Source organism: Argopecten irradians, chromosome 4, assembly GCF_041381155.1.
Source record: "Argopecten irradians isolate NY chromosome 4, Ai_NY, whole genome shotgun sequence".
In the NCBI taxonomy this organism is placed as follows: Eukaryota; Metazoa; Mollusca; class Bivalvia; order Pectinida; family Pectinidae; genus Argopecten; species Argopecten irradians.
The window spans coordinates 2731713-2752668 of record NC_091137.1 but is presented as its reverse complement, the minus strand read 5'-3'; the positions used below and the strand labels follow the sequence as shown (position 1 = coordinate 2752668).

At 39.9% G+C, this 20956-nt stretch overlaps 3 protein-coding genes across 3 annotated transcripts in view; 1 reads left to right on the top strand and 2 right to left on the bottom strand.

Moving 5' to 3' along the window:
- LOC138322034 (influenza virus NS1A-binding protein homolog) overlaps positions 1 to 20956 on the top strand; it is a 46497-nt gene that overhangs the window by 5794 nt on the left and 19747 nt on the right. The window lies entirely within an intron of this gene.
- Positions 3196 to 5312, bottom strand: LOC138322036 (mucin-3A-like). The gene is made up of 2 exons (XM_069266092.1): positions 3864 to 5312; positions 3196 to 3681 (listed from the first exon to the last, which is right to left on the bottom strand). Exons 1-2 carry the CDS (start codon positions 5310 to 5312, stop codon positions 3196 to 3198), a joined length of 1935 nt encoding a protein of 644 aa, XP_069122193.1.
- LOC138322035 (uncharacterized) lies at positions 5897 to 6595 on the bottom strand. The gene has a single exon (XM_069266091.1). It carries the CDS (start codon positions 6593 to 6595, stop codon positions 5897 to 5899), a length of 699 nt encoding a protein of 232 aa, XP_069122192.1.

Sequence of the window (20956 nt, the reverse complement as noted above, 5' to 3'; positions counted from 1 at the left end):
CTTACTAGGCATTACAAACCAGGTGAGCGATACAGGCCCTCTGGGCCTCTTGTTATTGGATTTTGACAAAATCATCTTTGGGGGAATGTGAACAGATTTTGTATAAATGATGGCTCTGACCTCCCTTCCAAGAGGGTCGGGGCCCTATTGAGGAAATAGAGGAAAATTCCTTCAAAAAGCTACTTAGAAAGTTCTCGTTGCATTTTTACCAAATTTGCTATGGAATTTCTTTGGGGAAGGAGAATAGATTTTGTATAAATGATGGCTCTAGATATGATCCACTTGGAGCAGGAGACATGGGGCCCCAATGAAGAAGATGAGAATTTGTTTTGAAAAAGCTAGTAGTCATAAATACATCAAAAAATGTTTGGCAAAATTCTAGCAAACATCCTTTTGGGAATGGGAAAAGATTTTGTATAGTGACTGCCCAACACCGTTGTGTCAGTTTCTTTTTCACTAAATATTTGTTTTCCCTCCATTCCTGTTATAATTTGTTGAAGTGATTTTCAGATGGACTGTTAAGGCCTATGGGCCTCTTGTTCAGTGATGCTTTATTTTTATTCAGTGATGTTCAGTTATTCTTTTCCTGTTAGAGATATTAAGCCCAGTCTTCTACTTTCTTAATGTATGTACGTATATGTATAATCTTTCTTCACTAGAATTAATGTTCTCGTTCAGCAGGATCTTATGTACTTGCTAAAAAATTTAAATACCTTTTGAAAAGACAGCCCTAGCTCTTCACAATACAAGTCCTAAATACAGAAGATATAATTTAGGCCTTTAAACCTTACAGTCAACACAAAATAAGTCTAGGTCAACTGAAAATTATTTATAATTGTTTTTAAATGCACTACTTGTGTGCTATCTACTTTATTGTTTTTTCACGTACGAAATTGTCATAGTTCAGCTTGAAAAGGGACTTCATTTGAAATAGATGAATAGAAACTTCAATTGATAGTCTTTTTATTTCTGAGACATATATATTGGTACGAGTGGTTTCAGTAGTAAATTCTATAGAAAAGGATTATTGTATGGGTATATATGCTGTTATTGTTATCAGTAGACACGTGTATGGACGAGATTACTGAGATTGACTCAGTAACTGTTAATAAAACATAAGCCATACTTATAGTTTTACTGTAAGACTTATCAATCATGTATACACACTCGCTGGAACATTTGTAGATATTGTGACAAAGAAAAAGTAAGTAGGTTAGTTTGAACGGCAAGGTCACAGAGTGACGCTGACCATAACTATATCTATAGCAGAGTAACTCTATAATGGTACTCCTTCATATTACTGGTATCATAGTCACATGCTGAGGGAGGAAATTAATTGCTGCAAATGTCATCTTATTTAACCAGTGGTTGTTTGTATTAATCATTATCCAGTTCTGTGGCTTCTATGGACTGTTCTCAGGTATGATATAAACAAGAGGCCCAGAGGGCCTGTATCGCTCACCTGGTTTGTAATGCCAAGTAATATTCTGGATACAGGTTTATTGTTTATTTTCTGAAGAAATTTGAATATTTACCTTTATTTCCCCTATTGGGCCCCGCCCCTCCTGCCCCTGGGGGGGTCAGAGCCAAAATTTATACAAGTTCTGTTTCCCTTCCCCAAAGAATATTTGTGGCTAAATTTGGTTACAATCCATGCAGAACTCTATGACTAGTAGCGATTTATAGGATTTACCTTTATTTCCCCTATTGGGCCCCGCCCCTCCTGCCCCCGGGGGGTCAGAGCCAAAATTTATACAAGTTCTGTTCCCCTTCTCCCAGGATGTTTGTGGCCAAATTTGGTCACAATTCATGCAGAACTCTAGGACAAGTAGCGATTTATAGGATTTACCTTTATTTCCCCTATTGGGCCCCGCCCCTCCTGCCCCCGGGGGGTCAGAGTCAAAAATTTATACAGGTTCTGTTCCCCTTCTCCTAAGGATGTTTGTGGCCAAATTTGGTCACAATCCATGCAGAACTCTAGGACAAAGTAGTGATTTATAGGATTTACCTTTATTTCCCCTATTGGGCCCCGCCCCTCCTGCCCCCGGGGGCTCAGAGCCAAAATTTATACAAGTTCTGTTTCCCTTCCCCAAGGATGCTTGTGGCCAAATTTGGTTACAATCCATGCAGAACTCTATGACTAGTAGCGATTTATAGGATTTACCTTTATTTCCCCTATTGGGCCCCGCCCCTCCTGCCCCCGGGGGGTCAGAGCCAAATTTTATACAAGTTCTGTTCCCCTTCCCCAAAGAATGTTTGTGGCCAAATTTGGTTACAATCCATGAAGAACTCTATGACTAGTAGCGATTTATAGGACTTACCTTTATTTCCCCTATTGGGCCCCGCCTCTCCTGCCCCCAGGGGGTCAGAGCCAAAATTTATACAAGTTCTGTTCCCCTTCTCCTAAGGATGTTTGTGGCCAAATTTGGTCACAATCCATGAAGAACTCTAGGACAAGTAGCGATTTATAGGATTTACCTTTATTTCCCCTATTAGGCCCCGCCCCTCCTGCCCCCGGGGGCTCAGAGCCAAAATTTATACAAGTTCTGTTCCCCTTCCCCCAAGGATGCTTGTGGCCAAATTTGGTTACAATCCATGCAGAACTCTATGATTATAGCGATTTATAGGATTTACCTTTATTTCCCCTATTGGGCCCCGCCCCTCCTGCCCCCAGGGGCTCAGAGCCAAAATTTATACATGTTCTGTTCCCCTTCCCCCAAGGATGCTTGTGGCTAAATTTGGTCACAATCCATGCAGAACTCTATGACTAGTAGCGATTTAAAGGAAATGTTGACGGACAGACAGACGGACGGACGGACGGACGGACGATGGACGCCACGCCATGGCATAAGCTCACCGGCCCTTCAGGCCAGGTGAGCTAAAAAAACCTGGTCAGGTTAATGGCTCCAGTCCAAATGTCTTTTCATTGTTTGGTATTAAGCAACTGTCGTTCTATGCTCAAATCTTTTTTTTTTCTTTGTGTCTGTGCATGCTCTTGTGTCCTCTTTTCTGTACATATTGTCCATTTTGCAGCTGTTTTAATTAAATCTAGATGTAATCATATTGGACATGTAACATATGAATTATTTTATTTACCAGAAGAAATTTGTGCCAGTTTTGATTGCTTATAGTAATAATGTCGTAATATAAGTAGAATGTTGGTCACGCTGTACATGTACTTTGATGATGTTGTCACTAATTGTCAAGTGTACTTTTGGCGCCAGTTATTTTTCGTTTTACACATAAGGCATCCTTCAGTGTATATGTTGTACGTAGTGTGACAGTGGCATCCTTTAGTGAATATGTTGTACGTAGTGTGACGGTGGCATCCTTCAGTGTATATGTTGTACGTAGTGTGACAGTGGCATCCTTTAGTGTATATGTTGTACGTAGTGTGACAGTGGCATCCTTCAGTGTATATGTTGTATGTAGTGTGACAGTGGCATCCTTCAGTGTATATGTTGTACGTAGTGTGACAGTGGCATCCTTCACTGTATATGTTGTATGTAGTGTGACAGTGGCATCCTTCAGTGTATATGTTGTACGTAGTGTGACAGTGGCATCCTTTAGTGTATATGTTGTACGTAGTCTGACCGTGGCATCCTTCAGTGTATATGTTGTACGTAGTGTGACAGTGGCATCCTTCAGTGTATATGTTGTACGTAGTGTGACAGTGGCATCCTATACTGTATATGTTGTACGTAGTCTGACCATGGCATCCTTTAGTGTATATGTTGTATGTAGTGTGACAGTGGCATCCTTTAGTGTATATGTTGTACATAGTGTGACAGTGGCATCCTTTATTGTATGTTGTACATAGCGTGACAGTGGCATCCTTTACTGTATATTGTACATAATGTGACAGTGGCATCCTTTAGTGTATATGTTGTACGTAGTGTGACAGTGGCATCCTTTAGTGTATATGTTGTACATAGTGTGACAGTGGCATCCTTTAGTGTATATGTTGTACATAATGTGACAGTGGCATCCTTTAGTGTATATGTTGTACATAGTGTGACAGTGGCATCCTTTAGTGTATATGTTGTACATAGTGTGACAGTGGCATCCTTTAGTGAACATGTTGTATGTAGTGTGACAGTGGCATCCTTTAGTGTATATGTTGTACATAGTGTGACAGTGGCATCCTTTAGTGTATATGTTGTACATAATGTGACAGTGGCATCCTTTAGTGTATATGTTGTACATAATGTGACATTGGCATCCTTTAGTGTATATATTGTACATAAAGTGACAGTGGCATCCTTTAGTGTAAATGTTGTACATAATGTGACAGTGGCATCCTTTAGTGTATATATTGTACATAATGTGACAGTGGCATCCTTTAGTGTATATGTTGTACGTAGTGTGACAGTGGCATCCTTTAGTGTATATGTTGTATGTAGTGTGACAGTGGCATCCTTTAGTGTATATGTTGTATGTAGTGTGACAGTGGCATCCTTTAGTGAACATGTTGTATGTAGTGTGACAGTGGCATCCTTTAGTGTATATGCTGTATGTAGTGTGACAGTGGCATCCTTTAGTGTATATGTTGTATGTAGTGTGACAGTGGCATCCTTTAGTGAACATGTTGTATGTAGTGTGACAGTGGCATCCTTTAGTGTATATGTTGTATGTAGTGTGACAGTGGCATCCTTTAGTGAACGTGTTGTATGTAGTGTGACAGTGGCATCCTTTAGTGAACATATTGTATGTAGTGTGACAGTGGCATCCTTTAGTGTATATGTTGTACGTAGTGTGACAGTGGCATCATTTACTGTATATGTTGTATGTAGTGTGACAGTGGCATCCTTTACTGTATATGTTGTATGTAGTGTGACAGTGGCATCCTTTAGTGAACATGTTGTATGTAGTGTGACAGTGGCATCCTTTAGTGAACATGTTGTATGTAGTGTGACAGTGGCATCCTTTAGTGTATATGCTGTATGTAGTGTGACAGTGGCATCCTTTAGTGTATATGTTGTATGTAGTGTGACAGTGGCATCCTTTAGTGAACATGTTGTATGTAGTGTGACAGTGGCATCCTTTAGTGTATATGTTGTATGTAGTGTGACAGTGGCATCCTTTAGTGTATATGTTGTATGTAGTGTGACAGTGGCATCCTTTAGTGTATATGTTGTATGTAGTGTGACAGTGGCATCCTTTAGTGTATATGTTGTACATAGTGTGACAGTGGCATCCTTTAGTGAACATGTTGTATGTAGTGTGACAGTGGCATCCTTTACTGTATATGTTATACCTAGTATGACGATATCATCCTTAAGTGTATGTTGTACATAGTGTGACAGTCGCATCCTTTAGTGTATATTATTGTACATAGTGTGACAGTGGCATCCTTTAGTGTATATGTTGTACATAATGTGACAGTGGCATCCTTTAGTGTATATATTGTACATAGTGTGACAGTGGCATCCTTTAGTGTATATGTTGTACGTAGTGTGACAGTGGCATCCTTTAGTGTATATGTTGTACATAATGTGACAGTGGCATCCTTTAGTGTAAATGTTGTACATAATGTGACCGTGGCATCCTTTAGTGTGTATATTGTACAATGTGTGACAGTGGCATCCTTTAGTGTGTATATTGTACAATGTGTGACAGTGGCATCCTTTAGTGTATATATTGTACATAATGTGACAGTGGCATCCTTTAGTGTATGTTGTACATAGTGTGACAGTGGCATCTTTAATGTATATGTTGTATGTAGTGTGACAGTGGCATCCTTTAGTGTATATGTTGTATGTAGTGTGACAGTGGCATCCTTTAGTGTATATGTTGTACATAGTGTGACAGTGGCATCCTTTAGTGTATATGTTGTACATAATGTGACAGTGGCATCCTTTAGTGTATATGTTGTACATAGTGTGATAGTGGCATCCTATACTGTATATGTTGTACGTAGTCTGACCGTGGCATCCTTTAGTGTATATGTTGTATGTAGTGTGACAGTTGCATCCTTTAGTGAACATGTTGTATGTAGTGTGACAGTGGCATCCTTTAGTGAACATGTTGTATGTAGTGTGACAGTGGCATCCTTTAGTGAACATGTTGTATGTAGTGTGACAGTGGCATCCTTTAGTGAACATGTTGTATGTAGTGTGACAGTGGCATCCTTTAGTGTATATGCTGTATGTAGTGTGACAGTGGCATCCTTTAGTGAACATGTTGTATGTAGTGTGACAGTGGCATCCTTTAGTGTATATGTTGTACGTAGTGTGACAGTGGCATCCTTTAGTGAACATGTTGTATGTAGTGTGACAGTGGCATCCTTTAGTGTATATGTTGTATGTAGTGTGACAGTGGCATCCTTTAGTGTATATGTTGTATGTAGTGTGACAGTGGCATCCTTTAGTGTATATGTTGTATGTAGTGTGACAGTGGCATCCTTTAGTGAACATGTTGTATGTAGTGTGACAGTGGCATCCTTTAGTGTATATGTTGTACGTAGTGTGACAGTGGCATCATTTACTGTATATGTTGTATGTAGTCTGACAGTGGCATCCTTTACTGTATATGTTATACCTAGTATGACGATTTCATCCTTAAGTGTATGTTGTACATAGTGTGACAGTGGCATCCTTTAGTGTATATGTTGTATGTAGTGTGACAGTGGCATCCTTTAGTGTATATGTTGTATGTAGTGTGACAGTGGCATCCTTTACTGTATATGTTGTACGTAGTGTGACAGTGGCATCCTTTACTGTATATGTTGTATGTAGTGTGACAGTGGCATCCTTTAGTGTATATGCTGTATGTAGTGTGACAGTGGCATCCTTTAGTGAACATGTTGTATGTAGTGTGACAGTGGCATCCTTTAGTGTATATGTTGTACATAGTGTGACAGTGGCATCCTATACTGTATATGTTGTACATAATGTGACAGTGGCATCCTTTACTGTATATGTTGTACATAATGTGACAGTGGCATCCTTTAGTGTACATGTTGTACATAGTGTGACAGTGGCATCCTTTACTGTATATGTTGTATGTAGTGTGACAGTGGCATCCTTTAGTGAACATGTTGTATGTAGTGTGACAGTGGCATCCTTTACTGTATATGTTGTCCGTAGTGTGACAGTGGCATCCTTTATTGTATGTTGTACCTAGTATGACAATATCATCCTTAAGTGTATGTTGTACGTAGTGTGACAGTGGTTGGAAAATGCCAATGTTTTGTGGCCACTGTGTTGAAGATAAAATGGTGCCTGGATTGATATTTAGATAGGAATCTGCAGCTTAAGTAGACTTCTCCATTATCCTCTCAGCCAAACAGAACATAATAACCAGATCTACACACATGTGCTGTTAATGCATGTATTGATAATCTAAATACCCTTTACAAACTTAATATTAAATTATGCAGTATTTTCAGCTGTGCTAGTATATTCTCACCTGGAGACGCATTACTTCTTAATGAATAGAAAGTTTTTGAGGAGAGCTTGCTTTCTTGTCTAGACATTACACTGATGTGTATACATAATTTGTATATATAACCCTGTTACGCTCTTAGTGCTTATAATGACTGATAGATTCGAGCCATGCTGTTTGTGATTTAATACATTTAGTAGTATACATTTCATCTGAGTTTCTGGATTATATAGTACAGGTATGTAATATATAGCAGTGTCAAAGAGTCACTTATTAATCAATATCTCTGATCATATATTGTAAATAATGCAATATATTCTTCAAAACAAACGAGCCTGTTGACTTTGAATTCACATCAATATATATATATCTGAAAATGTGTTTTTGATTGTACTTCAGGTATTATTCCCTTCCCCTAAACATCAACATATTAACTGTATGGTCTTCACTGTATATGTAGCTGTATACTGTGAGCCAACTATTCTTTTGTGAAGTCACCGTTATAAATTGATATCTACATCAATTATATTGATAAGAATTCTCATTTTATCTTTCTTTCAATCTTTGAATTTGTTTTGAAATGGAAATCGCAAAATTTAGTAGGGCTTCGCAAAAGGATGTCGGTTTACAATGAATTGATGGAAAGCTGACAAATGACATCATCCACACTATCAGAAATACTTGGTTAGTTGTATTTGAAGTAACAGATTAGTTAACATGTATTTGAAATAACAGTTATATGTCTTTTGGCATGTAGTATTTGAAACAACAGTTATATGTCTTTTGGCATGTAGTATTTGAAACAACAGTTATATGTCTTTTGGCATGTAGTATTTGAAACAACAGTTATATGTCTTTTGGCATGTAGTATTTGAAACAACAGTTATATGTCTTTTGGCATGTATTTGTATTTTTTGATGTAGTATTTGAAACAACAGTTATATGTCTTTTTGGCATGTAGTATTTGAAACAACAGTTATATGTCTTTTGGCATGTAGTATTTGAAATAACAGATATATGTCTTTTGGCATGTAGTATTGAAACCACATTATATGTCTTTTGGCATGTAGTATTTGAAACAAACAATTATATGTCTTTTGGCATGTAGTATTTGAAACAACAGTTATGTCTTTTGGCATGTAGTATTTGAAATAACAGTTATATGTCTTTTGGCATGTAGTATTTGAAACAACAGTTATATGTCTTTTGGCATGTAGTATTTGAAACAACAGTTATATGTCTTTTGGCATGTAGTATTTGAAACAACAGTTATATGTCTTTTGGCATGTAGTATTTGAAACAACAGTTATATGTCTTTTGGCATGTAGTATTTGAAACAACAGTTATATGTCTTTTGGCATGTAGTATTTGAAACAACAGTTATATGTCTTTTGGCATGTAGTATTTGAAACAACAGATATATGTCTTTTGGCATGTAGTATTTGAAACAACAGTTATATGTCTTTTGGCATGTAGTATTGAAAACAACAGAGATATGTCTTTTGGCATGTAGTATTTGAAACAACAGTTATTTGTCTTTTGGCATGTAGTATTTGAAACAACAGTTATATGTCTTTTGGCATGTAGTATTTGAAACAACAGTTATATGTCTTTTGGCATGTAGTATTTGAAACAACAGTTATATGTCTTTTGGCATATAGTATTTGAAACAACAGTTATATGTCTTTGAATTCGTTAGCATATATTTGAAATAACAATTATATGTCTTCGTTAGCATGTATTCAAAATAACAGTCATCGTTCACATATATTTGAAATAACAATTATATATCTTAGCATGTATTATGTCTTTTGAATTGTTCCAAATCTGTCTATCATTACACAGATCAAGGATAACAAATGTAATACATGTAATGAATGAAAACAGGTAGCATACACCTTTAGGTTGGTAGGGATACGAAGGTCGTAAGAAAGGTCATCCAGTAGGATTATACATGTGTTACATGAGGTACAGAATCTCCCAGAGATCACCTTGACAGAACACACGACATAGAGGAGGAGAGTTAGATAGCTCTACACAGAGATGAATCATTATGTAAATCTGCATGAGAAAACTATTAGATTGGTGACAGTTCAGAGTGATTAGATGACATAAAATGACACAGAAAAGTTTGCTTTAACAGCCTATTGACATTCAAGGTCATTTGAAAATGTACCTGGTTTAGGAGGTAGAGGAAAGTTGGAATTCCCAGAGTAAAACCACCGACCAGTGGTCAGTACCTTGCAACTGACCAACATGGGATTCAAACTCGAAGTTCAGAGGTTGATGGCTTGTGGTAAATATATTTCAGGACATTTTAACCACTCAGTCTCTGTGGCCCCACTGAGTGTACTAAACCTTTCATGTCTTTTAAGTTTATGTAGAGTTATTGCCCCTTTCCTGTACTTGACATCAATGGTCGGTGGTAATTATGTGTGTAGCCAGTGTGATGATTCTGTATGGTAATGAGTAACTGTTGTATCTGTGTATCGGGGAGGCACATGTGGCCTCTCAGACAGTTCACCTCTAGGACTGTGTAAAATCCAGTTTTCCTGTCAGGTGTACTGACTACAAAGTGGAAGTCAGTGTGAACGGAAGGATGTGTGAAGATCTTATAAGCACAAATGATGTAATGACCCTACTCTACATCGGATATTCGATTATGGAATGTAAAGGGCAAATTACACAATACTGAAATATACTCTAGTCAGTTTAGTTGATGTAAATACCAGTAGGAAATTTTACAGAACCTAGATATTGCGGTAACACGAAATGGTAAGTGATCATTTGAATTTTACAGGACCTATTGCAGGAAATATTTTGATATTGAAAGTGTTGTTTTTTTTTTAACATTTTGCGTATGCAGAAAGTCGTAGAATGAATTGTAGAATAGATTATTCACTTATCTATCTAGGACTGTATCAAATTTCTTTTTATCAGTGTGTTATTTTCAAAACAAAGTTTGATTACTATTAATGTTATGCATATATATTAATATGAATACATGTGAAAGTATGCAGTGACTCATTTAAATATATGTACATAATAAATGACTGTGTTACAAGTTCAAACTTTTGATCGAAAACATGCCATCATGTCATACATGATTTTAACACTCTTAGATATGACATAGAGTTCAAAATTTCAAAACTGGTTTCATTCTGTGAAATTCCACAAGTAGAGACATCAGGAGAGTTCTTCAGAAAAGATGCTAAAACTTGTACCCAATCCCATTACTATCAAAGTTACATTAAAATGTAACCCTAGTCATTACTAGCTAGCAGCAGAGAACTTCTCTTTAGCTTGATAGGTGAATGTCAGACTGGTAATCCAGAGGTCCCGAGTTCGATCCCTGGCAGAGGCAGTTATTAAATTTATAAATCATGCATTCCGTTACAAAAATAAGTTTAAATCAAAGATTCCGTTACAAAAATAAGTTTAAATCAAAGATAGAAAGGGTATTTCTCCTTTTAGTAGAGTCGACCAGAAGTTTTTGCCTGGTCAGCACATGAACATGGCTTGCAGGAAAAAAGGGAATGTATAAAACATTGGTGCATGAATAATGAATTTCACATTTTGTTGAAAGAATTTCAGTCAACATTCTGAAATATACCTTATCGTCTGTTACTTATGTGGGTCAAAATTTTTTGCTATTTTACTAAAACTGAGAAAGTTAAAATTTTAGTGGTTTTAAATTTCTTGAGTATGATTTAAACATTTCTCAATATTTTGTGGATAAAAATGTTCATGATCACAATGTTGTGCTGTGAAAAAAAACCCAGCGAAAATATGCATGGCTATACACTGTACGATACGATATATATGGTAGTGAGGTTGTCGTTGTAATCTACTATTACTGATGTGTCTCCATCTTTAATGTGACCCTGATTAACGTGTCTCCATCTCTGATGTGACCCAGACTGATGTGTCTCCATCTTAGATGTGACCCTGACTGATGTTTCTCCATCTTTGATGTGACCCTGACTGATGTGTCTCCATCTTTGATGTGACCCAGACTGATGTGTCCCCATCTTTGATGTGACCCAGACTGATGTGTCTCCATCTTAGATGTGGCCCTGACTGATGTTTCTCCATCTTTGATGTGACCCTGACTGATGTTTCTCCATCATTGATGTGACCCTGACTGATGTGTCTCCATCTTTGATGTGACCCTGACTGATGTGTCTCCATCTTTGATGTGACCCTGACTGATGTGTCTCCATCTTTGATGTGACCCTGACTGATGTGTCTCCATCTTTGATGTGACCCTGACTGATGTGTCTCCATCTTTGATGTGACCCTGACTGATGTTTCTCCATCTTTGATGAGACCCTGACTGATGTGTCTGGGGACCCTTTGTTATTTGTGTTCATGACACATTCTATAAATAATCATTCAATGTTTAAAAGAAGTAGTAAAAGTGCAGAAAAAATCACAGCAGACTACAATATCTGCATCATCATCATCATTATATTTCTCCATGGACCCTTTCATTATATATCATGCATCATTTATCAGCTGTTGAAAGAGAGATTTTATGGTCCATTTGAAGAGAAAGCTGTCAGCCATATACCTACCTGTATTATTGATTGTTGGAGCTGTTGCCTATCAACACGATTGCTTATGATCTCATCTTCATCCAGGGATCGCTGTTAGTTTAGTTCTGAACATCGTATCAACAAGTTAAATCTCATTATGTGTTGTTCCACAGATGTTTTAAGTAGGAATCTCCAGTTTTTGGAGACTGTCGTTTGTTTTGTATTGTGTCTCCATGTGATAGTGGAGACATTGTGTCTCCATGTGATAGTGGAGACTTTAGTCTACTTTATAGTGTCATCTTACTGAAACATACTGCCAGACACTTATCAGAATACTGATAGTTATAGGGGCACCAGAATTATCACCAGTATGTGTGTCAAAGAGCCTCACACCTTTCTCACAGGGTTATAAACACCTTACCCTACGAGTGAAAACTTTCAGCTGGTGTCACGTGGGAGATAACAGATATTAGGAATTTACCTATGATTGGTCGTCAGTGTCATACATACAATGTGCCATGAAAATGACAGTTAAACTAAATGTGTTCAAAGCAAGAAGACATATGACAAGTTTTATCACAGATTTTTCTGTGCCTGCTGCTTTCATTCATATCTGTCAATATTGATTCAATGATACAAACAATTCTACAGCCCATGGCCCTATAACAACCATGTAATCAAAAAAGTCACACAAGCAACTCAGGATCTATCACAAAGTTGGCAGTTTGACAGTCTTAGTACCATATTCGCCCTAATTAGCTTCCCTACCCCATAAACGCCCTCTCCTCAACTGGAGGAGTTAAAGTTATATAAACGCGTTCCTCTTATTCCATTGATTCCACAATGTTTTACAACTGCAATTGTGTGTTGCTTATAACCTTAGCATTGTATCCAATATGCGTTACATGAACTTGCAAGTCTTTCACGTGTGAACCACGAAAGATTAATGTGCAATGATTACAGAAATAGTTAAAACATGGTTGACTATTTATAGGTTTTTCATCCACAACATAAATTTCCATTACCTGATAAGTGCCTTGGACGCTAATTACGTCGATTTCATACATTATGTCAAAATATGATAATTGGGTAATGAGTGCTCATCCACAGAGAATGTGCTCTATCTACTCCTTATTTTGTATGTCTTGGAAAAATGGCATGGATTTTATAGAGCATGAAAGGGACAGTCTACAGGGCAGGGAGAAGGATGTACAAGGCTTTCAGGCTTGATCTATGCATTGAACACAGCTATTTACCATATGCTTATAATTCCAGCACAGTAATCTAATAGAGTGTACTAATTACTGGTGTCAGTAGCTGGTATGTTATGGTATGATGGGTCAACAGCTTCCACCTACACCTCCTGTCACAGTAGGACACCATGTACAGATTCCTAACCCAGACTAGTCCGGGAGGTTTTGGTATGCTGACAGTCGGTGTACAGATTCCTAAGCCAGACTATTGTCAGGGAGGGCTGACAGTCGGTGTACCTGGGGAGGGTAGAATCAGCTGTATTGTTGTACTGTAGCCTGTACAGCTCTAAGTGTCGTGGGACACAGTAATTGAATGTGAAAAGACATAGACTAATTATTTGCCCTTTCTACTGTGTGTCAGAGAGGAAATTCAATGTAGCCTTAGATTCATCAGCACAGCTTTTGTGTACTGTGTAAAACAACCGTTGTTTTGGCCTTGTTATTGTTCATGTCATTAATTAAGTACTTTTGGCAGTACTTGCTTGTCATATTAACTTTTTCATGATGCTAGTGTTGCTGATTAGTCTGTAGAATGGAATTAATGTTATGGCTTTAGCTGCGGTGGCCCAGTGGTTAAGATGTCTCGATATATTACCACAATATCTCCACCTCTGGGTTGCAAGTTCGATTACCACGTGGGGCAGTTGCCAGGTACTGACTGCTGGCGGTGGTTTCTCTCTGGGTACTCCGGCTTTCCTCCACCAACAAACCTAGCATGACCCTGACTTAATAGGATGTTAAACTAATAACTCAATGTTATGGCTTTGATTTATTTGAAAGGTGACTGATTTTATTGGCCAAAGATAACAAAGTGATCTGTAACAATGACTAAATATGCCCAATCAGACTTTATTAAAAATATTTGATTGAATTTAGAGCAGCAAACAAGGAAGCCTGAATTTATTTCATGATATTAGAATTTTAAAGTTGTAAAACCTGATGACTATGAGCTAGGGGGCTCCTTGACACTACCCCTGGGATATAGAAGGACTATAGGGCATGGTTCGTACAGAAGATGAAAAGTGCTGGAATTTGGGGTCAGTGCTGGAAAAGTGCTTGAATTTTGGGTCAGTGCTGGAAAAGTGCTGGAATTTTTCTTTAAATCCTTGAAAAGTGCTGGAATTGAAACTTCATGCTCCCAGAACACTGACAAAAGCTCTGTTGTCAATCAATTTATCATAATTTCAGTAATCAGACATTACTTGGGATGACTTTGTTGTTTGATAAGAATGTGTAATTGAATCTAATTACTCTGACAAAATTGTACTAACAAATTGCTTGCAAAATTGTAGGCATGTTTTCTGAAAATTCTGATTTCGAGTCCAATGTAGAAGAAAAAAGTAGTGCTTGAAAATCTAGAAAAGGTGCTGGAAAAGTGCTTGAAAAGTGCTGGAATTTTGGTTTGAAAATCTGTACGAACCATGTAGGGCCATTCTCATTGGTCAGTCATGGTTTACCACCTACCTATCTACAGGACCCTTTGACACTACCCCTGGGATATAGAAGGACTATAGGGCCATTCTCATTGGTCAGTCATGGTTTACCACCTACCTATCTACAGGACCCTTTGACACTACCCCTGGGATATATAGAAGGACTATAGGGCCATTCTCATTGGTCAGTGGTGGTTTACCACCTACCTATCTACAGGACCCTTTGACACTACCCCTGGGATATAGAAGGACTATAGGGCCATTCTCATTGGTCAGTCATGGTTTACCACCTACCTATCTACAGGACCCTTTGACACTACCCCTGGGATATAGAGGGACTATAGGGCCATTCTCATTGGTCAGTCATGGTTTACCACCTACCTGTCTACAGGACCCTTTGACACTACCCCTGGGATATAGAGGGACTATAGGGCCATTCTCATTGGTCAGTCATGGTTTACCACCTACCTATCTACAGGACCCTTTGACACTACCCCTGGGATATAGAGGGACTATAGGGCCATTCTCATTGGTCAGTCATGGTTTACCACCTACCTGTCTACAGGACCCTTTGACACTACCCCTGGGATATAGAGGGACTATAGGGCCATTCTCATTGGTCAGTCATGGTTTACCACCTACCTATCTACAGGACCCTTTGACACTACCCCTGGGATATAGAAGGACTATAGGGCCATTCTCATTGGTCAGTCATGGTTTACCACCTACCTATCTACAGGACCCTTTAACACTACCCCTGGGATATAGAAGGACTATAGGGCCATTCTCATTGGTCAGTCATGGTTTACTACCTACCTGTCTACAGGACCCTTTGACACTACCCCTGGGATATAGAAGGACTATGGGGCCATTCTCATTGGTCAGTCATGGTTTACCACCTACCTATCTACAGGACCCTTTAACACTACCCCTGGGATATAGAAGGACTATAGGGAAATTCTCATTGGTCAGTGGTGGTTTACCACCTTCCTATCTACAGGACCCTTTGACACTACCCCTGGGATATAGAGGGACTATGGGGCCATTCTCATTGGTCAGTGGTGGTTTACCACCTACCTATCTACAGGACCCTTTGACACTACCCCTGGGATATAGAAGGACTATAGGGCCATTCTCATTGGTCAGTCATGGTTTACCACCTACCTGTCTACAGGACCCTTTGACACTACCCCTGGGATATAGAAGGACTATAGGGCCATTCTCATTGGTCAGTCATGGTTTACTACCTACCTGTCTACAGGACCCTTTGACACTACCCCTGGGATATAGAAGGACTATAGGGCCATTCTCATTGGTCAGTCATGGTTTACCACCTACCTGTCTACAGGACCCTTTGACACTACCCCTGGGATATAGAGGGACTATAGGGCCATTCTCATTGGTCAGTCATGGTTTACCACCTACCTATCTACAGGACCCTTTGACACTACCCCTGGGATATAGAAGGACTATAGGGCCATTCTCATTGGTCAGTGGTGGTTTACCACCTACCTGTCTACAGGACCCTTTGACACTACCACTGGGATATAGAAGGGACTATGGGGCCATTCTCATTGGTCAGTCATGGTTTACCACCTACCTATCTACAGGACCCTTTGACACTACCCCTGGGATATAGAGGGACTATAGGGCCATTCTCATTGGTCAGTCATGGTTTACCACCTACCTGTCTACAGGACCCTTTGACACTACCCCTGGGATATAGAAGGACTATAGGGCCATTCTCATTGGTCAGTCATGGTGTTTACCACCTTCCTATCTACAGGACCCTTTGACACTACCCCCTGGGATATAGAGGGACTATAGGGCCATTCTCATTGGTCAGTCATGGTTTACCACCTACCTGTCTACAGGACCCTTTGACACTACCCCTGGGATATAGAAGGACTATAGGGCCATTCTCATTGGTCAGTGGTGGTTTACCACCTACCTATCTACAGGACCCTTTGACACTACCCCTGGGATATAGAAGGACTATGGGGCCATTCTCATTGGTCAGTCATGGTTTACCACCTACCTATCTACAGGACCCTTTGACACTACCCCTGGGATATAGAGGGACTATGGGCCATTCTCATTGGTCAGTCATGGTTTACCACCTACCTATCTACAGGAACCTTTGACACTACCCCTGGGATATAGAGGGACTATAGGGCCATTCTCATTGGTCAGTCATGGTTTACCACCTACCTGTCTACAGGAACCTTTAACACTACCCCTGGGATATAGAAGGACTATAGGGCCATTCTCATTGGTCAGTGGTGGTTTACCACCTACCTGTCTACGGGACCCTTTGACACTACCCCTGGGATATAGAGGGACTATAGGGCCATTCTCATTGGTCAGTCATGGTTTACCACCTACCTGTCTACGGGACCCTTTGACACTACCCCTGGGATATAGAGGGACTATAGGGCCATTCTCATTGGTCAGTGGTGGTTTACCACCTACCTGTCTACGGGACCCTTTGACACTACCCCTGGGATATAGAGGGACTATAGGGCCATTCTCATTGGTCAGTGGTGGTTTACCACCTACCTGTCTACAGGACCCTTTGACACTACCCCTGGGATATAGAGGGACTATAGGGCCATTCTCATTGGTCAGTCATGGTTTACCACCTACCTGTCTACAGGACCCTTTTTCACTACCACTGGGATATAGAGGGACTATAGGGCCATTCTCATTGGTCAGTCATGGTTTACCACCTACCTGTCTACGGGACCCTTTGACACTACCCCTGGGATATAGAGGGACTATAGGGCCATTCTCATTGGTCAGTGGTGGTTAACCACCTACCTGTCTACGGGACCCTTTGACACTACCCCTGGGATATAGAGGGACTATAGGGCCATTCTCATTGGTCAGTCATGGTTTACCACCTACCTGTCTACGGGACCCTTTGACACTACCCCTGGGATATAGAGGGACTATAGGGCCATTCTCATTGGTCAGTCATGGTTTACCACCTACCTGTCTACAGGACCCTTTGACACTACCCCTGGGATATAGAGGGACTATAGGGCCATTCTCATTGGTCAGTCATGGTTTACCACCTACCTGTCTACAGGACCCTTTGACACTACCCCTGGGATATAGAGGGACTATAGGGCCATTCTCATTGGTCAGTGGTGGTTTACCACCTACCTGTCTACAGGACCCTTTGACACTACCCCTGGGATATAGAGGGACTATAGGGCCATTCTCATTGGTCAGTCATGGTTTACCACCTACCTGTCTACGGGACCCTTTGACACTACCCCTGGGATATAGAGGGACTATAGGGCCATTCTCATTGGTCAGTGGTGGTTTACCACCTACCTGTCTACGGGACCCTTTGACACTACCCCTGGGATATAGAGGGACTATAGGGCCATTCTCCTTGGTCAGTGGTGGTTTACCACCTACCTGTCTACGGGACCCTTTGACACTACCCCTGGGATATAGAGGGACTACAGGGCCATTCTCATTGGTCAGTCATGGTTTACCACCTACCTGTCTACGGGACCCTTTGACACTACCCCTGGGATATAGAGGGACTATGGGGCCATTCTCATTGGTCAGTCATGGTTTACCACCTACCTGTCTACCGGACCCTTTGACATTACCACTGGGATATAGAGGGACTATGCGGCCATTCTCATTGGTCAGTCGTGGTTTACCACCTACCTGTCTACAGGAACCTTTGACATTACCACTGGGATATAGAGGGACTATGGGGCCATTCTCATTGGTCAGTCATGGTTTACCACCTACCTGTCTACAGGACCCTTTGACATTACCCCTGGGATATAGAGGGACTATGGGGCCATTCTCATTGGTCAGTCGTGGTTTACCACCTACCTGTCTACAGGACCCTTTGACACTACCATTGAAATATAAAGGGACAATGGGGCCATTCTCATTGGTCAGTCGTGGTTTACCACCTACCTGTCTACAGGAACCTTTGACACTACCATTGAAATATAAAGGGACAATGGGGCCATTCTCATTGGTCAGTCATGGTTTACCACCTACCTGTCTACAGGAACCTTTTTCACTACCACTGGAATATAGAGGGACTATGGGGCCATTCTTATTGGTCAGTAATGGTTTACCACCTACCTGTCTACAGGAACCTTTTTCACTACCACTGGAATATAGAGGGACTATGGGGCCATTCTTATTGGTCAGTCGTGGTTTACCACCTACCTGTCTACGGGACCCTTTGACAGTACCACTGGGATATAGAGGGACTATGGGGCCATTCTTATTGGTCAGTCATGGTTTACCACCTACCTATCTACAGGACCCTTTGACATTACCACTGGAATATAGAGGGACTATGGGGCCATTCTAATTGGTCAGTCATGGTTTACCACCTACCTATCTACAGGACCCTTTGACACTACCATTGAAATATAAAGGGACAATGGGGCCATTCTCATTGGTCAGTCATGGTTTACCACCTACCTGTCTACAGGACCCTTTGACACTATCACTGGGATATAGAGGGGCTATGAGGCCATTCTTATTGGTCAGTTGGGTTTACCACCTACCTGACTCTGTCTGGTGTCTATTAATGCCCTCTACCTTGAAGTTAGGAGTTTGAATCACAATGGGGCAGCAAAGGTACTGCCTGCATACTACATAAAATAGGTATACTAACTGGTGAGGTTTTCCCTATGAACTCAAGACTTTTCTTCACCTTCAAAATTTGGCACACAAAATAAAACATTAAAAACTATCAACATTAAGTACTGTTCACTGATATAGCTGGTGAGATGAGATTTTGCAAAAGATTTAATTATTTGGAGAGCAAATAAGATTGAACCTTTCTGTAGTAACTGTATGTATGTACACATGAGGCTTTAAATGCCTCCAATCTGATTTCCCAAACCATTATGTGCTGTAAAAACCAAAGTTGAAGATTATCTTTTAAATGGTAATTAACATTTATTTAAATCCAAAATGAATATTTACAGTAGATTTAACTGACTTCATATAGAAGATGTCTTATCCTCTCTTTTAAAAGGAGTATTATATCCGTATGCTCGACTTGTAACGTCATTTCATTACTTGGCCCATTTATCTGAAACATTTCTCCGGGTTTTACATCTTCATTGTTAGTATATTTACCTTGTGATTTAGAAATTTTGGCCAGGGATATGGTGTGATGTAGTATTTTTTGTGTAACCTAAATGGCAATAGCTGCCTATGTAATAATATATACCTGGTATTGATCGTACTTGTGCTGGGTGTTACCTAACCTGTTGTTGAATTAAGGACAACATCAATAATTACGCTGCCTATAGAATCAATGCTGTACAACTAATTAAGGCTGGGATCTGTGCACTAGACAGAATTCAGACCAATAATGTGCTTTCACCAGAGATTTTACTGCTTCATTTCATCGGTTGTATTAATAAAGCGTGTTACGTGTTACTGCAGTAGTATAGTGTTAACACAACAGACACTTTGAAGTTTGAATAAGAAATATCTCTACAAATTAATTAATTCGACTTCCATGGAAACAAAATGGAGGCCTTTGATTGGTGGAAATTTAGGTGCTGTTAGAAAACAAAGGGATTATGATGGAAAATACTATATAGCAATATTTCTGTATAGATCTGTTGCCATGATAACAAAAAGGTGACCTCATCTGAATGGTCAAACTGAAGAGGTAAAATAAAAATGAAAATGGATAAGTAGGAAGGGCTTTTAGGGGTACCAAAGACCATGGTGAGGAAGCAGAGATGTTTGTGGGGATATCAGTGTAATGATTGGGATCAGTGTAACCATTTGGATCAGTGTAATGATTGGGATCAGTGTAACCATTGGGATCAGTGTAACGATTGGGATCAGTGTAATGATTGGGATCAGTGTAATGATTGGGATCAGTGTAACCATTGGGATCAGTGTAACCATTGGGATCAGTGTAATGATTGGGATCAGTGTAATGATTGGGATCAGTGTAATGATTGGGATCAGTGTAATGATTGGGATCAGTGTAACCATTGGGATCAGTGTAATGATTGGGATCAGTGTAACCATTGGGATCAGTGTAATGATTGGGATCAGTGTAACCATTGGGATCAGTGTAATGATTGGGATCAGTGTAATGATTGGGATCAGTGTAATGATTGGGATCAGTGTAACAATTGGGATCAGTGTAATGATTGGGATCAGTGTAATGATTGGGATCAGTGTAACCATTGGGATCAGTGTAATGATTGGGATCAGTGTAACCATTGGGATCAGTGTAACCATTGGGATCAGTGTAATGATTGGGATCAGTGTAATGATTGGGATCAGTGTAATGATTGGGATCAGTGTAATGATTGGG